The 15,097-nt window shown below is 40.7% G+C and overlaps 1 protein-coding gene across 5 annotated transcripts in view; it reads left to right on the top strand.

Moving 5' to 3' along the window:
• Window positions 1-7,015, top strand: part of ACSL4 (acyl-CoA synthetase long chain family member 4) — a 68,567-nt gene extending 61,552 nt beyond the window's left edge. For all 5 annotated transcript variants that reach the window (XM_075835811.1, XM_075835813.1, XM_075835814.1 and 2 more), the window contains exon 16: window positions 2,526-7,015. In XM_075835811.1, coding sequence (XP_075691926.1) covers window positions 2,526-2,686 — 161 coding nt within the window. In that variant the 3' untranslated portion in view covers window positions 2,687-7,015. The remainder of the gene's footprint in view (window positions 1-2,525) is intronic.
• The last annotated feature ends 8,082 nt before the right edge of the window (window positions 7,016-15,097 follow it).

The raw sequence follows: 15,097 nt of genomic DNA, 5'->3' as shown, positions 1-15,097 counted from the left end.
ATACAGCTACAGTGGAAACGCAGAAAACATCACTACGGGGGCATACACATTAACCCTTTCATGACCAGGGGTCGTTTGTGTCCAGGACAAATTTTCCCTTTCTGATATGCACTTCTTTTAAAGGGGTTTTCCCATCAGAGACCTTTATGACGTAGCCATAAGATATGTCATAAATGTCAAATGCGGGTCCCACCTCTGGGGCCCGCACCTCTCTAGAATGGGGCCTCCTGAACTCCCTTCTACTGCTGTGTTGTGGCTGAAACTTATGATTCCCGCCCATGAATTACGGAAACTGTTTTCATAACTCACATAATAGTGAATGGCCGTTACGGAAGCAGCGTAGCATATGAGATCTGCTGTTTCCGTAACTAACATTCACTTCTATAGGTCTTACGTAAACCGCATAGCTCAGCGAGCTACGCTGTTCCTGTAATTCATGGGCGGGAATCAAACGTTTCAGCCACAACACAGAGCAGTAAAAGGGAGGTTTAGGGGGTCCCATTCTAGAGAGAGGTGCAGGTCCCGGTGGTGTCTGATGGGGAAAACCCCTTTAAATGATATATTTGCAATAGCTTTAAATATCATAACTATTTTTACCATGTTATGAGGCTTTCATTTGCTAGATTAGTTTAATCCTATGTTTTAAAATTTCAGACAAACCACAAGATGTGTAAAAACCCACTTATTTTTTGTACACACCCCCCCCCCCCCCAGTCCTTCTGAATGAATTAGAATATCATCAAAAAGTTACTCTATTTCAGTAATTCAATTCAAAAAGTGAAACTCATATATCATATAGATTCATTACACAGAGTGATCTATTTCTATCATTTTTTTTTTTAATCTTTTTAATGTTGATCATTATGGCTAACCGTTAATGAAAACCCCAAATTTAGTGTCCCAGAAAATTAGAATATTATATAAGCCCAATTTCCCCGAAAAATTAGAAATACCGAAATGTTGGCCTACTGAAAAGTTTGTACAGTATATGCCCTCAATACTTGGCCGGGGCTCCTTTTGCATGAATTACTGCATCAATGCGGCGTGGCATGGAGGTGATCAGCCGGTGGCACTGCTGAGGTGTTATCAATGCGGTGTGGCATGGAGGTGATCAGCCTGTGGCACTGCTGGGGTGTTATGGAAGCCCAGGCTGCTTTGATAGCGGCCTTCATCTTGTCTGCATTGTTGGGTCTGATGTCTCATCTTCCTCTTGACGATACCCCATAGATTCTCTATGGGGTTTAGGTCAGGCGAGTTTTCTGGCCAATGAAGCGCAGCGATACTGTGGTTATTAAACCTGGTATTGGTACTTTTGGCAGTGTGGGCAGGTGCCAAGTCCTGCAGGAAAATGAAACAAGCATCTCCATAAAGCTTGTCCGCAGAGGGAAGCATGAAGTGCTCTAAAATGTCCTGGTAGGCGGCTGCGTTGACTCTAGACTTGGCACCTGGTGGGCACGCCACTGCCTTTATCTGCACACAAGTTGCCTACAATGGAGTTTACAACCATGCTGTTTTCAATTAATAAGCTTATGTTAACATGTGTGAAGATGACCTTATAAATGGGTTACAAACGGTGACCTGAAATTGGAAGGATTGGAAGAGGTCTCATTTAAAAGGGGTTGGCCACGTTGTGGCTTTTTAGGAATTTTTTTTTATAAACTGACCAAGCCCTTTAACCATCAGTAGTTACCCTTAGGCCCTGTTCACACGGAGGTTTTTGACAAGTTTTTTGGGGCAGAAACCACACCAAAAAACTCCTCAAAAACCGCCCGAAAATGCCTCCCATTGATTTCAATGGGAGGCAGACGAGTTTTTTTTCCACGAGTAAAAAAAACTCGTCGTGGTAAAAAGAAGCAACATGACCCATCTTGAGGAGGTTTCCTCCTCCAAAACCCCATTTCAATGAGTCAGAAAGAGGAAAAAAAACCCTCGACGAGTGTTTTGACGAGTTTTTTTCAAACCACTGTGCAAAAACCTACTGGAGCAGTTTTTGCAGGAGGAATTTTCCTCCTGCAAAAAACTCAGTGTGAACACAGCCTTAAGGGTATGTTTACACTGTTTTTTGCAGGCAGAAAATTCTGCCTGGAAAAATCAGCTCTGGTTTTTTTTTTTTTGTTTTTTTTTTTAAGTGCCTTTGCAACACGTTTTTTTGATGCGTTTTTTTTTAAGGCTGTGTTCTTTACCTATTTCTTCAACAGACAGATGGAAAAACCGCCAGCGTTTATTGCCGAAAAACGCGTCAAATCGCAGCAATAAATGTGTCAAACGCGTTTATTTTTGTCTCCCATTGATTTAAATTGGGTTTTTGAGGTGGAAAATGCCTCCAGATAGGGGACGTCGCTTCTCTTTTTGCTGGTGGGGAAAATGCCTCCAATGGGAGTCCATTTCGGCCACATTTTGCAGTGGTTTTTGTGGCAAAAAACTCCATGTTAACAGCGCCTAAAGCAGATTAGTTTTTACTTGTATTAGACCAGTTGTGTTATTTACAAGTTTTCTTCTTACTAAAATATTTTTTTATTTTTCAGCAGTGAAATTGGAACGATTTGAAATTCCGATAAAGGTTCGGCTCAGCCCAGACCCCTGGACTCCTGAGACTGGTCTGGTTACGGATGCCTTCAAGCTGAAAAGAAAAGAACTAAAAAACCACTATTTAAATGATATCGAGCGAATGTACGGAGGGAAGTAATAACCGCTACGTTTGGACAGTTCATTTGGGTCGCTGGTTTGTTTGTCCTTCTTATATTTTGTTTTCCCCCTGTCAGACTAAGGGACCCTTTCTACAGACTGGATAAACTATGGGATGTTTTGACTATGCATGTTTGTGCAGTTACAATTGAAGAAACTTGTAATTTAGTGTTTTTCTTTTTTTTTTTCTTTTCTTTTTATTGCACTCAAATGTAAAACCACTGCCGCACATGAATTCAGGATTACTCTACAGATATTAGAACAAAACCTGTACACACGACGGGCACCCCCTTTATATCGTGAGCTTATGTGAATGAATTGTCATTTTTGTATTAATAGAAAACAAATTGCTGCACTACGTGTATCTGAACAGAAGTGTTGTTTTTTTTTTGTGTGGTAATTTTTCACATTCGTTTTAGATATAAGTGGTACCCTTGAAAACCAGATAAGGCAATAGTGACATTGTACTACAAACGAGATATAGCTAAATACCTTCAATCGAAAAACCTTATCCCCTGTAATCCGGTATACTGAAATAGAGCTGACTCTTAAAGTTGCATTTTGTGAACAGGACTTCTTAAAATCCTATTCGGAAATGTGCAGAACGTAAGTGAGCCTAATTTATTTAAAAAGTTAATCTTGTTGCCCATAGCAACCAATCTGAGCTCTGCTTTCAGAGCTGTAAAAAAAAAAAAAAAACCTTGTCCATACGCCCTTTTCAGCTATAAGGACTGCAACCACTCTGAGCCAGAACAGACGGCAGCCCTGGCAACCCTGCCCATACATGTGTTACATGGCTGGCCTCTGCAAGGGAATGTCTGGCCAAATGCAGCTTCACTCTTAGCGATACCTGCTGATCAGCGGGGGTTAAAGAAGCCAGGCCAACGTTGACATTCTATTTTAAAAAGGGGTGTTCTTCGTGAGACTTCCCCTTTAAAACTGCACGGTGATTGGTTGATATAGGCCATAGGGCTAGTTTTTCTGTAGCCTGTTTTGAATTGAGGCCCTTGCAAAGCAAGTGTCACAATAGTTTTGTGTTGAAAATTAGCCCCAAAACACTGAACCAAATGCCTCATTCTAGATTAGTATGTGTACCACTTGTTTCTAAGGGGTGTGTGTGTGTGTGTGTGTGTGTGTGTGTGTGTCTACATATCAGGACTACCCTTATTTCTGTTATCGATATTTTCTAACATGTCCTCTATTCCATCGTCGTGGGAAGATTACTACATTTTTAAACCAAACTATCCAAAAGACAGGAGTGCAAAGTGACTGCTACGGGTGTTAGAAAAAAAATACTAGAATCACTAGAATGTTGCTTTTCTCCTCTGTACAGAGACTGGAAACTCGACTTGTATCGTTCTTTGAGATAATCGCAGTTATCAGGGGCTGCTGCACTATAAGCCAACAATTCTCCCTAGGATTTCTCTATGGATTTCTCTTTTTACACGGTTTCCTTTGGTATAACTTTGGTTATCATCGGTGGTTTGCATGCATAATATATACTGTAAACAGGGTTAGGCTAGCTGAGAACCAGAATTCCCAGCAGACCATGTCCGAGCCGGGGAGGTCACAGCTTAGAGTTACTCTGCTGAAAACGGTTTTAAAAGAAAGGTGATGACTCTTGATTCAATGTACCTTGCACTTTTTCTTACAATGAATTGTTAGTGGTGTTGAAATGCTTTGTACAGTTGTCAGCTAGCCGCAGAACATGTACCTTTTTAAGATCTTAAAGTATTTATTAGGAAGAATCTATTTTCAAGCTTATTTAAAATCCTATGTATATGATGACCACATATGTCTTGTCACTATGAAAATGATGGGTTATAGGAAATTCTTTTGTATACATTAGTTTATGGGGAAATTGCATATATTTTGCTGTCTTTTTATAGCCAGTATTTGGCTGGAATATTGAGGTTGTATTTCATTATGAAGCCAAGGACCAGGACAGGTCCTGACCATTCAGGGCTCTTGTGTAAGTTGAAGAATCATCGCAACCACTTTACAATTGAATAGCTTTGGATACTTCTAGTTGACTAGCAGTAAGTAAGCCGTAGGCTGCCACATCCTCTGTTAAAATACATCTAATAGTCCACAACAAATACCGGGGCCTTATTCTGTCATTTAGCTGAGGCTTGTTCCCTCCGTCCCTGTGATGGATATCACACAGGAATGTGACCTCTACTGAGATCAGTTAGTCTATTATAAGTCACAATAAAACAAATCTATATATAACATTTAGATTGACCGTTTCCTGGGAACTCCAAGGTTTGTTTAACATTGTCAAACATCTATAAAATTTTGATTCTTCATCTAGAGGAGGAATGATGTGACTAACTTTTTCCCGGTCTCTGTTGACATTTGAGACAGACTGGTTGCTAGGAATACACTGCATAATTTCTACAGCCTTTATAAGGAAGTTGTCATGCAGCGCAACCATAGCAACCAGTCTGTCTTTTATTGCGCATGTTCAATCAACATTTTTCTGAGGACAATGAAGTGGTATTTAGGGCTGGCAGCACTTAGGGGACCGGCCCTTAAATACTTGTATTTACCTTTGAAATGACCATTCTAGAACGCATTTTCTTCGAATTCTGTGTTGTGTTGTACCGTTCCTGTTATTCCTCCTCAAAATGTATTAATTGGGTACCATTCCTTTTGTCTGTTAGAAGTGACCCTACACACTGGCACTGTCCAGTCAGTGCTGATCATGAAAGTGTGTAGGGACACATCGTGAACAACAGAATGGCAGCCGTTCGTTACTAGAACAGACGTGTCGGCGTTCTTCAGCATTCGATAAACATGGCTGCTGTCTTTCCAATAGCCGTCATACCTGTCCACAGACTGTTTGTGGTATTGCAGCTGAGCTCCATTTGATGGAACTGAACTGCAACGCCAGACACAATCCATGGACGTGTGTGGTGCTGTTTTTAGAAGAGCATCTATGTTTTCTTAACTTGGACAACCACTTTAAACTAAGGTCTTCTTACTGCTATATTACGTTTTTTGTACAAATTTAGGTGGAGAATGTCTTCAAATGTTCTCTTATGCGTTAGAGACATTCTGTTGATGCATTCTTAAATTTGTAAGAATCATACAGAATTCTTAAAGCCGATCGTTTTTTTTTTTTAAAGATGTGCTTTAATGCTGAGTAATACGTATGCTGAAAGGGAAACATTTTCTAAAATTCTGATCATCGCTTTACCAGGCTTCTCTCCTTTTCCTACTTAACGCTGCAGGGATTGATGGGCAGAATCGTGTAATACATGTTACAAATGTTGGCCCACCATTCAGTACTCTACACTAGACTCTTGCTAATACCTAATGCGAAACACAAGCAGAGTCCGGGGAGAGATTTCAAGGCCTTTTTACATGGGACAATGATCGGGGAAACACTCGTTCATCAGCTGAACTGCTGGTTTTTGCGGCCAATAAAATAGTCGCTAGTTGGCAGCACATCTTTGTGTAAACGGGCAGATGTGTTGCCGACCTGATGGAAATGTATGGTGACGAATGATCGTAACTATTGTCCGGCCCCATCATTGATCCTTGTAATAGAAGCAGACATGCGCTGATTGACGAGCACTGATCGAGACAGCTCGTCTCACTCCCAAATCGGGCTGTGTAAAAGGATTCTTAGATTACTGCTCCCTCCTGTGGTGGTGAGGAGGTAGTAGGCTGAAGTCATGTCTGTCATCTAACCATGGTAATAGATGCAGTCCCATTAGCGGCTAATAAAGTATTCAGACTTCAACATTTTAGTACTTTTACATCTTGCCTAGAGATCCGCAGGAATTCATCAATATCAGGCCCTGGTGATGTCAGTTGTTGCTTGTGTGACCTGTTAATAATTCTTTCAATCTACACAATGGCCATCTTCACTGTATCTCGGGGACTTGGGCTTTTAATGAAAATCAGCCAGACCATATTCTTTTAACGAGGGAACTGTATATTATCACTGCCACAAAAGGGACCTCTTTAATCTGTAGAGAGAGGCTTGTATAGTTGTGTATTCTGAACATATCAAGATATTTAAGTCTTTTGCTATGTGTTAATTTATTACTATTGTTTTCCAGCTTCAGATGGTTCTGGTGAGCCAGTCATTAATGCATTTATAAGGTTTTGAAATGTTTTATTGATTGTGTTCTTTTTTTGACAGATCTATATATATGTATTTTTTATTTTTTTTTGTATGAACTAATTTATGAGAGCTGCCTTTGTGTGTCTACATTGTATAGCCTGTATTCTATTCTGTCTCTGAGGACAGGAGCGAGAATTATGGCTTTAAGCAAGGATGAATAAAATGGTTACCTTTTTGGTTACAAAGCAAAAATTTGTGTAACGTGTCTTTGAATGATCATATACTCCAACAAATTCATGATATCTCTATAATTACCAAAGGCTATTGAGGTGTTTTGGAAAAATGCCTTAAAAAAAATAATACACTACCGTTCAAAAGTTTAGGGTCACTTAGAAATTTCCTTATTTTTGCAAGAAAAGCACAGTTTTTTTTCAATGAAGATAACATTAAATTAATCAGAAATATACTCTATACATTGTTAATGTGCTAAATGACTATTCTAGCTGCAAACGTCTGGTTTTTAATGCAATATCTACATAGGTGTATAGAGGCCCATTTCCAGCAACCATCACTCCAGTGTTCTAATGGTACATTGTGTTTGCTAACTGTGTTAGAAGGCTAATGGATGATTAGAAAACACTTGAAAACCCTTGTGCAATTATGTTAGCACCGCTGTAAACAGTTTTGCTGTTTAGAGGAGCTATAAAACTGACCTTCCTTTGAGCTAGTTGAGAATCTGGAGCATTATATTTGTGCGTTCGATTAAACTCTCCAAATGGCTAGAAAAAGAGAGCTTTCATGTGAAACTCGACAGTCTATTCTTGTTCTTAGAAATGAAGGCTATGCCATGCAAGAAATTGCCAAGAAACTGAAGATTTCCTACAACGTTGTGTACTACTCCATTCAGAGGACAGCACAAACAGGCTCTAACCAGAGTAGAAAGAAGTGGGAGGCCCCGCTGCACAACTGAGCAACAAGACAAGTACATTAGAGTCTCTACTTTGAGAAATAGACGCCTCACAGGTCCTCAACTGGCAGCTTCATTAAATAGTACCCGCAAAACGGCAGTGTCAACGTCTACAGTGAAGAGGCGACTCCGGGATGCTGGCCTTCAGGGCAGTGTGGCAAATAAAAAGCCATATCTGAGACTCTGTGCTTTTGCCCATATTAATCTTTTCCTTTTATTAGCCAGACATTGGACAGAAGAAGATTGGAAAAAAGTGTTATGGACAGACGAATCAAAGTTTGAGGTGTTTGGATCAAACAGAAGAACATTTGTGATACTCAGAACAACTGAAAAGATGCTGGAAGAGTGCCTGACGCCATCTGTCAAGCATGGTGGAGGTAATGTGATGGTCTGGGGTTGCTTTGGTGCTGGTAAATTGGGAGATTTGTACAAGGTAAAAGGGATTTTGAATAAGGAAGGCTATCACTCCATTTTGCAATGACATGCCATACCCTGTGGACAGCGCTTGATTGAAGCCAATTTCATCCTACAACAGGATAATGACCCAAAGCACACCTCCAAATTATGCAAGAACTATTTAGGGAAGAAGCAGGCAGCTGGTATGGAGTGGCTAGCACAGTCACCAGATCTCAACCCCATAGAGCTGTTGTGGGAGCAGCTTGACCGTATGGTACGCAAGAAGTGCCCATCAAGCCAATCCAACTTTTGGGAGGGGCTTCTGGAAGCATGGGGTGAAATTTGTCCCGATTACCTCAGCAAATTAACAGCTAGAATGCCAAAGGTCTGCAATGCTGTAATTGCTGCAAATGGAGCATTCTTTGACTAAAGCAAAGTCTGAAGGAGAAAATTATTATTTCAAATAAAAATCATTATTTCTAACCTTGTCAATGTCTTGACTATATTTTCTAGTCATTTTGCAACTCATTTGATAAATATAAGCGTGAGTTTTCATGGAAAACACAAAATTGTCTGGGTGACCCCAAACTTTTGAACGGTAGTGTATATATTTACAATTAGGATAGTCTGATATACAAACAATGTTTTTGTTTTAGCTTTTCTTATACAACCAAAATTGGACAGCTATCTTTACGTTGTGTCCATGTTCTATAAGGGAAACAAAAAGATTAATGGAAATATTTTTCTAACTTTTACTCTAATAGTCAAACAAGCAGCTCTGTCTTGGCCAAGATGTTTAGATATACAGGGCTAGGGCATTGAACTGATTCTTAGCCCCAGGGAAGGCTCTGCAAATACATATAATCTCACTGCTTATCTGATGACTTGTGTATGTTTTATATATAAGAATACAACCAAATGCTCTGCTCATGCTTCTCTAAATGGCTTTGAGGTTAGAAAAACATGGTTGCTTGCTTCCCGAAACAGCACCACTTTTGCTTATTTTTTTAACTTTCTAATCCTATTCATAGGACACTTTAAAGGGAATGTGTTGCTAGAAACATTTTTTTTTTTTAGTTAAACAGTTAGAACAATGTTTAATCATTTATACACTAATTTTTTTAATTTTTTCACGAGTCAGGAAATATTATAAATTAGATTCTAATTTATAACATTTCCCTGTGCTGGTCACTAGAGGGAGCAATTCCCAAAATTGCAGCATTGGCATGTGGTAAAGCAACCACATTGCTTTATGCTGCAAAATTTGAGAAGACACACTCGCTCTAGTGTCCTCAAACAATCCCCCCTCCTTTATCCTGGCTAGTGCCAGGAGAAAGGAGGGGATTGAATGTTCAAACCTCCTACACTGTGTCCCCATTTTTTGAGCGAATACACAGTTTAGTAGGCTTACATACAGTGGTAATCACACAGTAAAACACAAACAAACACAGACATAACTTATCTGCTCCTGCCGCCGCCGCTCCCTCTGGTCCGTCCGCTCCCTCCGGTCCGTCCGCTCCCTCCGGTCTGTCCGTTCCCTCCGCTCCTAGTGCTTGCTTCAGAAAACATGTCCGGAAGCCGCGCCAGGAAGTAATAATCTTACTGTCTGGCCGCAATTTCCGGTCCACAAGAAAATGGCGCCGGATGTCGCTCGGCCGAAGACCCTCCATTTGGACTGTGTGGGAGCGGCGCATGCGCCGTTCCCACACAGACGGCGTACAGCATAGTGAATGGAACGGCTCCCGTTCGCATTCTCTATGGTGATGTATGTGCCGTATTCCATGTCTGTATGTGTCGTTAATCGACACATACAGAGGTGAAAAAAAAAATGCAGCCCCCATAGTGAAGAAAAAGTTAGAAATAAAAAGTAAAACACAAACACACAAATAAATAAATATTTTTAATAAAGCACTAAAAGCAAATTGATCTAAAAAAAATTTTTTTCACAACACCCTTCCTTTAAGCTTCAGCCCGATCGGTCTAGGAACGCCTATTTTTGGTGTCCTTGGTTTTGCAGGACACTCCCATGAAAAAAAACAAACGGATGGTTGGGTGGAATGCTTCTTCCATGCGGTGTGTCTGATAAAACAACTCTGCCCCATTCAGCCCTTTAATGTGTTTATTGGGGAATTGACCAGTATAGATATGCTGCATGTTGCCAACTGTATGCAGCAGTTTCATTACAAGGCTCGTCATTTGCATGTTCAGGGACCTACAGAAACACAATTAGGCTGAGCTCACATGTTGTGGATTTCCATTGTGAATTTTACCCTTTGCAATGCAAAAGTGTGAGATCTATGTCAAATCTGCAACACGTGAGCTCTGCCTTAAATTCTCCTTTTTATAAGGAGAATCTGAATAAAAGTGAAACTTAATAAAGATATATCCTTTTAAAGGAGTTGTCCGAGATACCATCATATTTTCAAAAACGCCTTTTAATGCATGTAATTTATAAATGTAAATACATTTGTAATATACATTTTAAGTTTCCAGATCCTGCCGTGGGCAACTTGACTGGTAACGGTCACTCTCTGAACTGGCTCTGCCGCTTTGTTGATCTTGAATTCTTTGCCGGGTATACGACACGACACGACACGCCACTTGTCACGTGGTCTATATCGGCTTGTTCTGCTTCACAGCCCGTAACGCGCATGCGCTGTCACTGCTGTTCTCGAGATAACAGCAGGGGCCGCGCATGCGCGTTACAACAGAACAAGCCGATATACACCACGTCACAAGTGACGTCTCGTATACCTGGCAAAGAATTCAAGCGGCAGAGAGTGACGTTACCAGTCAAGTTCCCCACGGCAGGATCTGGAAACGGGGCCACTTTATAAATGTAAATAAATTTGTAATCTACTTACATTTTCCAAAGTACATGCATTAAAGGGGTCTTTGGAAAATATGATGGTATCTCAGACAACCCCTTTTTAACTGAAAAATGGGAAGCCCATCTTTACATTGTAAAGGAAAGAGTGTGGGCAGCACAGCAGAACAAGAGAAGCCTCCAGGGCCCAGATGGGTGCCGACCTCCAGGGATCTGGCTTATAAATCACAAGATGTGGAACGACTTCTCTTTACTTTGTATCATTGTTATATAAACAAACTTGAAGTCCACAAAATATGAAACTTTGCTTGCAGAAAGGTTTTTATGTCTAAGGCTTTGTTCACATCTGCGCTAGGGCTCCATTCCGACAAAGCTTTCCGTCAGAACAGAAACCATAGGTTTCAGTTTCCGTCACCATTGATGTCAATGGTGATGGATCCGGTGCCGTTGGTCTCCGTTGTGCAAGGGTTCCGTTGTTTTGACGGAATCAATAGCGTAGTCGACTAAGTTATTGATTTCTGTCAAAACGATGGACCCCTGCACAACGGAAACCATTAACACCAGATCTGTCACCATTGAAATTAATGGTGATGGAAACAGACAAACCATAGTTTTTTGTCAGGGCTTTGTTCTGTCGGAACGCAGCCCTAGTCCAGATGTGAACAAAGCCTTATGCTAACCAGTCAAAACAAGAGTTTACAATGTTTCTATGTTGGATTAGTGGTACATTCCAGTAACATACCACTGTGCTCAATTCTCTGAGGAAGAGGTTTTTTTTCCTGGTATTCCTGCAATACTGTCACAAGTAATCAGGAGGCTTTCAGCTGGAACAGATTGAAAGGAGAGAACAGCACATGCACGCTGCTCATTTCCTGGAATTTGAAGCCTATAAATCCTGCAGCCGTCTGTACAAACAAATCACAGAACATAGAATCAAATTTACTTAAAATCACAGAAAAAGGCAAAACTCTCTGATACAAGGGCAGGTTAAAACGTTAATTCCCAGCAGGATGCGGACATGTTTTATAAGGGAGGTCGCACAAGTGCAATATACTTGTGACCTCGCTTATAAAACGTGGGTTTTTTCTACTACAGTTACAAGTAAATGATTTGCTATGTAGAAATATAAATTCTACCAAAAATACTGATTTATCAGGTTAATGAGGTTGTACTATTTTTTTTTGAACACTACTGTATGTGTCATATGTGAGAAAAACCAGGTGGGCAAAATTTTTATAATTATTGGTAAATGTGAGTGGGTCTACAACCAGAGCTGGATGGCAGCAGGCATCAGCTTGTTAGTACAAACACTTGTCCATCAGGAAAACTATCTGCCTTGACTGCATGATTGCATGATGGTGAGAGCCCCTGCGCCGCACGACAATGGGTGCCTGAGCGCCGCACAGGTTTTAGACACGACCGCATTAACGTCCGATAACTTTTTTTTTTCCCCCCTTCGATATCCTGTACCTGGAGGCTGATAGCGGCAGAGTGCCTCTAAATACCCAAAGCACAAGCCAGCCCTCCCCAGTGTCAAATGCTTGGCAACTGCATCTCTTTGCCTCCTAGCTCCCCAGCCTGTCTAGTCAAGTTAACTGTGAGAGTGAGGACAAACCAAGGGAAAATTAGACTCTGCATGTATGTCAGGACAAACTGCAGTGACCGTGTTAACCAGCTTGGGGAAGTACCTGACCATGCCAGGAAAAGCTGCAACAGGGACAGTCCAACTCGGCGCAGACTTGCGTACAGGTTTGCCACCAAGAAATAGTGGAATCCACAGACCTTACAGGACAACAACAGGAAAGACTGACTGACAGTTGTGTTTGCTCCCTGTATCAAGAGTATTAAGGCCCTGCTCACAGAGTTCTTTTGCCACAGCCACAATCGCCTCCCATTGATTTCAATGGGAAGTGGAGGAAGTGCTCACTGGAAAAAGAAGTGATATGCCCTTTCTTCGGGTGTTTTTGTCTCTGCCTCCCATTGACATTAATGGGAGGCAGAGGAAGCGTTTTTTTTGGCCTGTGGCGCTCAATGGCCATTGCTGAAAAACGTGGCCAACAGCGTGCAAGCAGGTCAAAATTCTGTCTGCAGATTTTTCTGCCTGCAAAAAGTGTGAACAGGGCTTTACAGTATGAGGCAGATTACAATGGAAGCCTTAGATACCAGTCTGAAATAAAACATGACCGAAAGTAATTTAGAGGCCGGGTAGAGGCGTACACCGTTTGCAGTATGCTAATAATTTGGAGATCTGCCAGGCTTGCCTGTCTATATTGCTGGATGGAAGACATGGATAATAGAAATGAACTGCACGTTATTCATTCTAACAGTGTGATAGAATCGATGACATCTGAACTATTGATTTGATTTTCCAAATGGTTCTATGTGCCGACTCCTGTATGGGTCTTACTATAGACAGTCCATCAGGCTTTGTGCCCAAAACCTAAAGTGCTGAAATCCGCACGTGACCTGATATGCCACTTATCCAACTGGAAATTCAAGGCAAAGTGGAGACTGTTCTAAGCAAAACCAAAAATAGGTGCAAATGCTAATTGTTGTTTTGAATTAAAGATGACATTTCTTGAATATATTTTTGTGCAATCTAGACCAGCGATAGCTCTGTATACTTTGGTGTCCTTGGTACTTTAGCTCACTCCCACCATTGTGTGAGGCGTTCTTTCTCCACAAGGCTGACCATCGCCCTAATCCCTTTTCTTTTGGCATAAATATATTTTTATGCGTTATCAATTTTTCTCTTTTCCTACTCCCCTTTACCCCTTCCAGCACTATAAGCAAAGCATTTTATGCTGGTATATGGGGGCCCTCTGGGACAAACCTTTATCGAATAGGGATTGGATATGTCTAATGTGCTCTACTGTCTCATATTTGCAAACTGAAAATGAATACATGTCTCTTAAGAGACCCAGTTAAGAGATTCTTATACCCCCAAGATTATAGGACACCGGTTATAATCAATGGTTTCAGTTATTCCTGGAAATCTTCATCTAGTTGCTGTTCGTATCACAATATAAAAGAATCTACCATACACTCATTGCTCCACCATGAAAGATCAAGAAGGTAGATTTTTCTTTATAAAAGGTTACATTGTCAATCAAATAATTATGATAGAATATATATATATATATATATATATATATATATTCTTACACGCTCCGCATAAAGGACAACAAGGTGGCTACCCGAGAATATGGAAAGCTCAAATAACTTTACGGAATGTAACCCCTTTTTTAGGAGGGGACTTTAATATTGTGCAGGAACCGAAATTAAGTTGTTCTCCAAGAAAGTTCAACTTTACCCTGACAGCTGGAATATAAACCTACTGGTACATGCAGGAAAAGTCTAGTTGATATATATATGTAAATATATACTGGGTTAGTACCTGTATCGAACACTAGACCTTAATGAAACCAAGTGAACCTTGGTGTATTGCCCTAATCAAATTATAAACCACCTATAAACCGTAGGGTCAATTAACACATTGTGATTTTAGAGAAACATGTATAAATTTTATTAAACATAACAACATTAAAAGATGAATCGTGCTGAGCATGAATAAAAACGTCTGACAGTTACAGAGGGCATACAAATGACAAAACATAGCAATACAATGAGTATATTGATGTACTATAAGCCCAATAGGCCTAACCAGAAAAATAGTTGCAGCTTCTATGTAAATAGTAATGTGCAAGAATGCATCGTATGTATCAAAGCAACAGTGGGGACTCTGCTGAAACTGACTGCAAATAGCTGGGATACGACATCAAAACACCAGCCTATTGCTGGAAATCAACATGTGGTAGCTTGCTAATAAATACAAGTGCGGTCAGTGAAGATACAGGCAGTTTAAGCAAAGTAGTACACGGAGAATAGAACATGTAACATACCCATAGTAGCCCTCTGCAAGGAGAGAACGTCAGTCCCGACGCGCGTTTTGGCGAAATGCCTTCGTCTGACAGCTGGAAGCCTTATTGCTTCACACAGCTCCCTTCACCCAGGAAAAGGGATTGCACTATTGTCTCAAATTAACATCTTCGGCTTCATTCAAATCTGCGTCAGGGCTCTGTTCTGATGTTCCGTCGAAGCTTTCCGTCAGAACGGAACCCTGACAGATCCCAAGTTTAGTTCT

This window comes from Rhinoderma darwinii, chromosome 8 (assembly GCF_050947455.1).
Source record: "Rhinoderma darwinii isolate aRhiDar2 chromosome 8, aRhiDar2.hap1, whole genome shotgun sequence".
Lineage (NCBI taxonomy): Eukaryota > Metazoa > Chordata > Amphibia > Anura > Rhinodermatidae > Rhinoderma > Rhinoderma darwinii.
The sequence above is the reverse complement of the archived record's forward strand: the minus strand, read 5'-3'. Positions and strand labels throughout refer to the sequence as shown.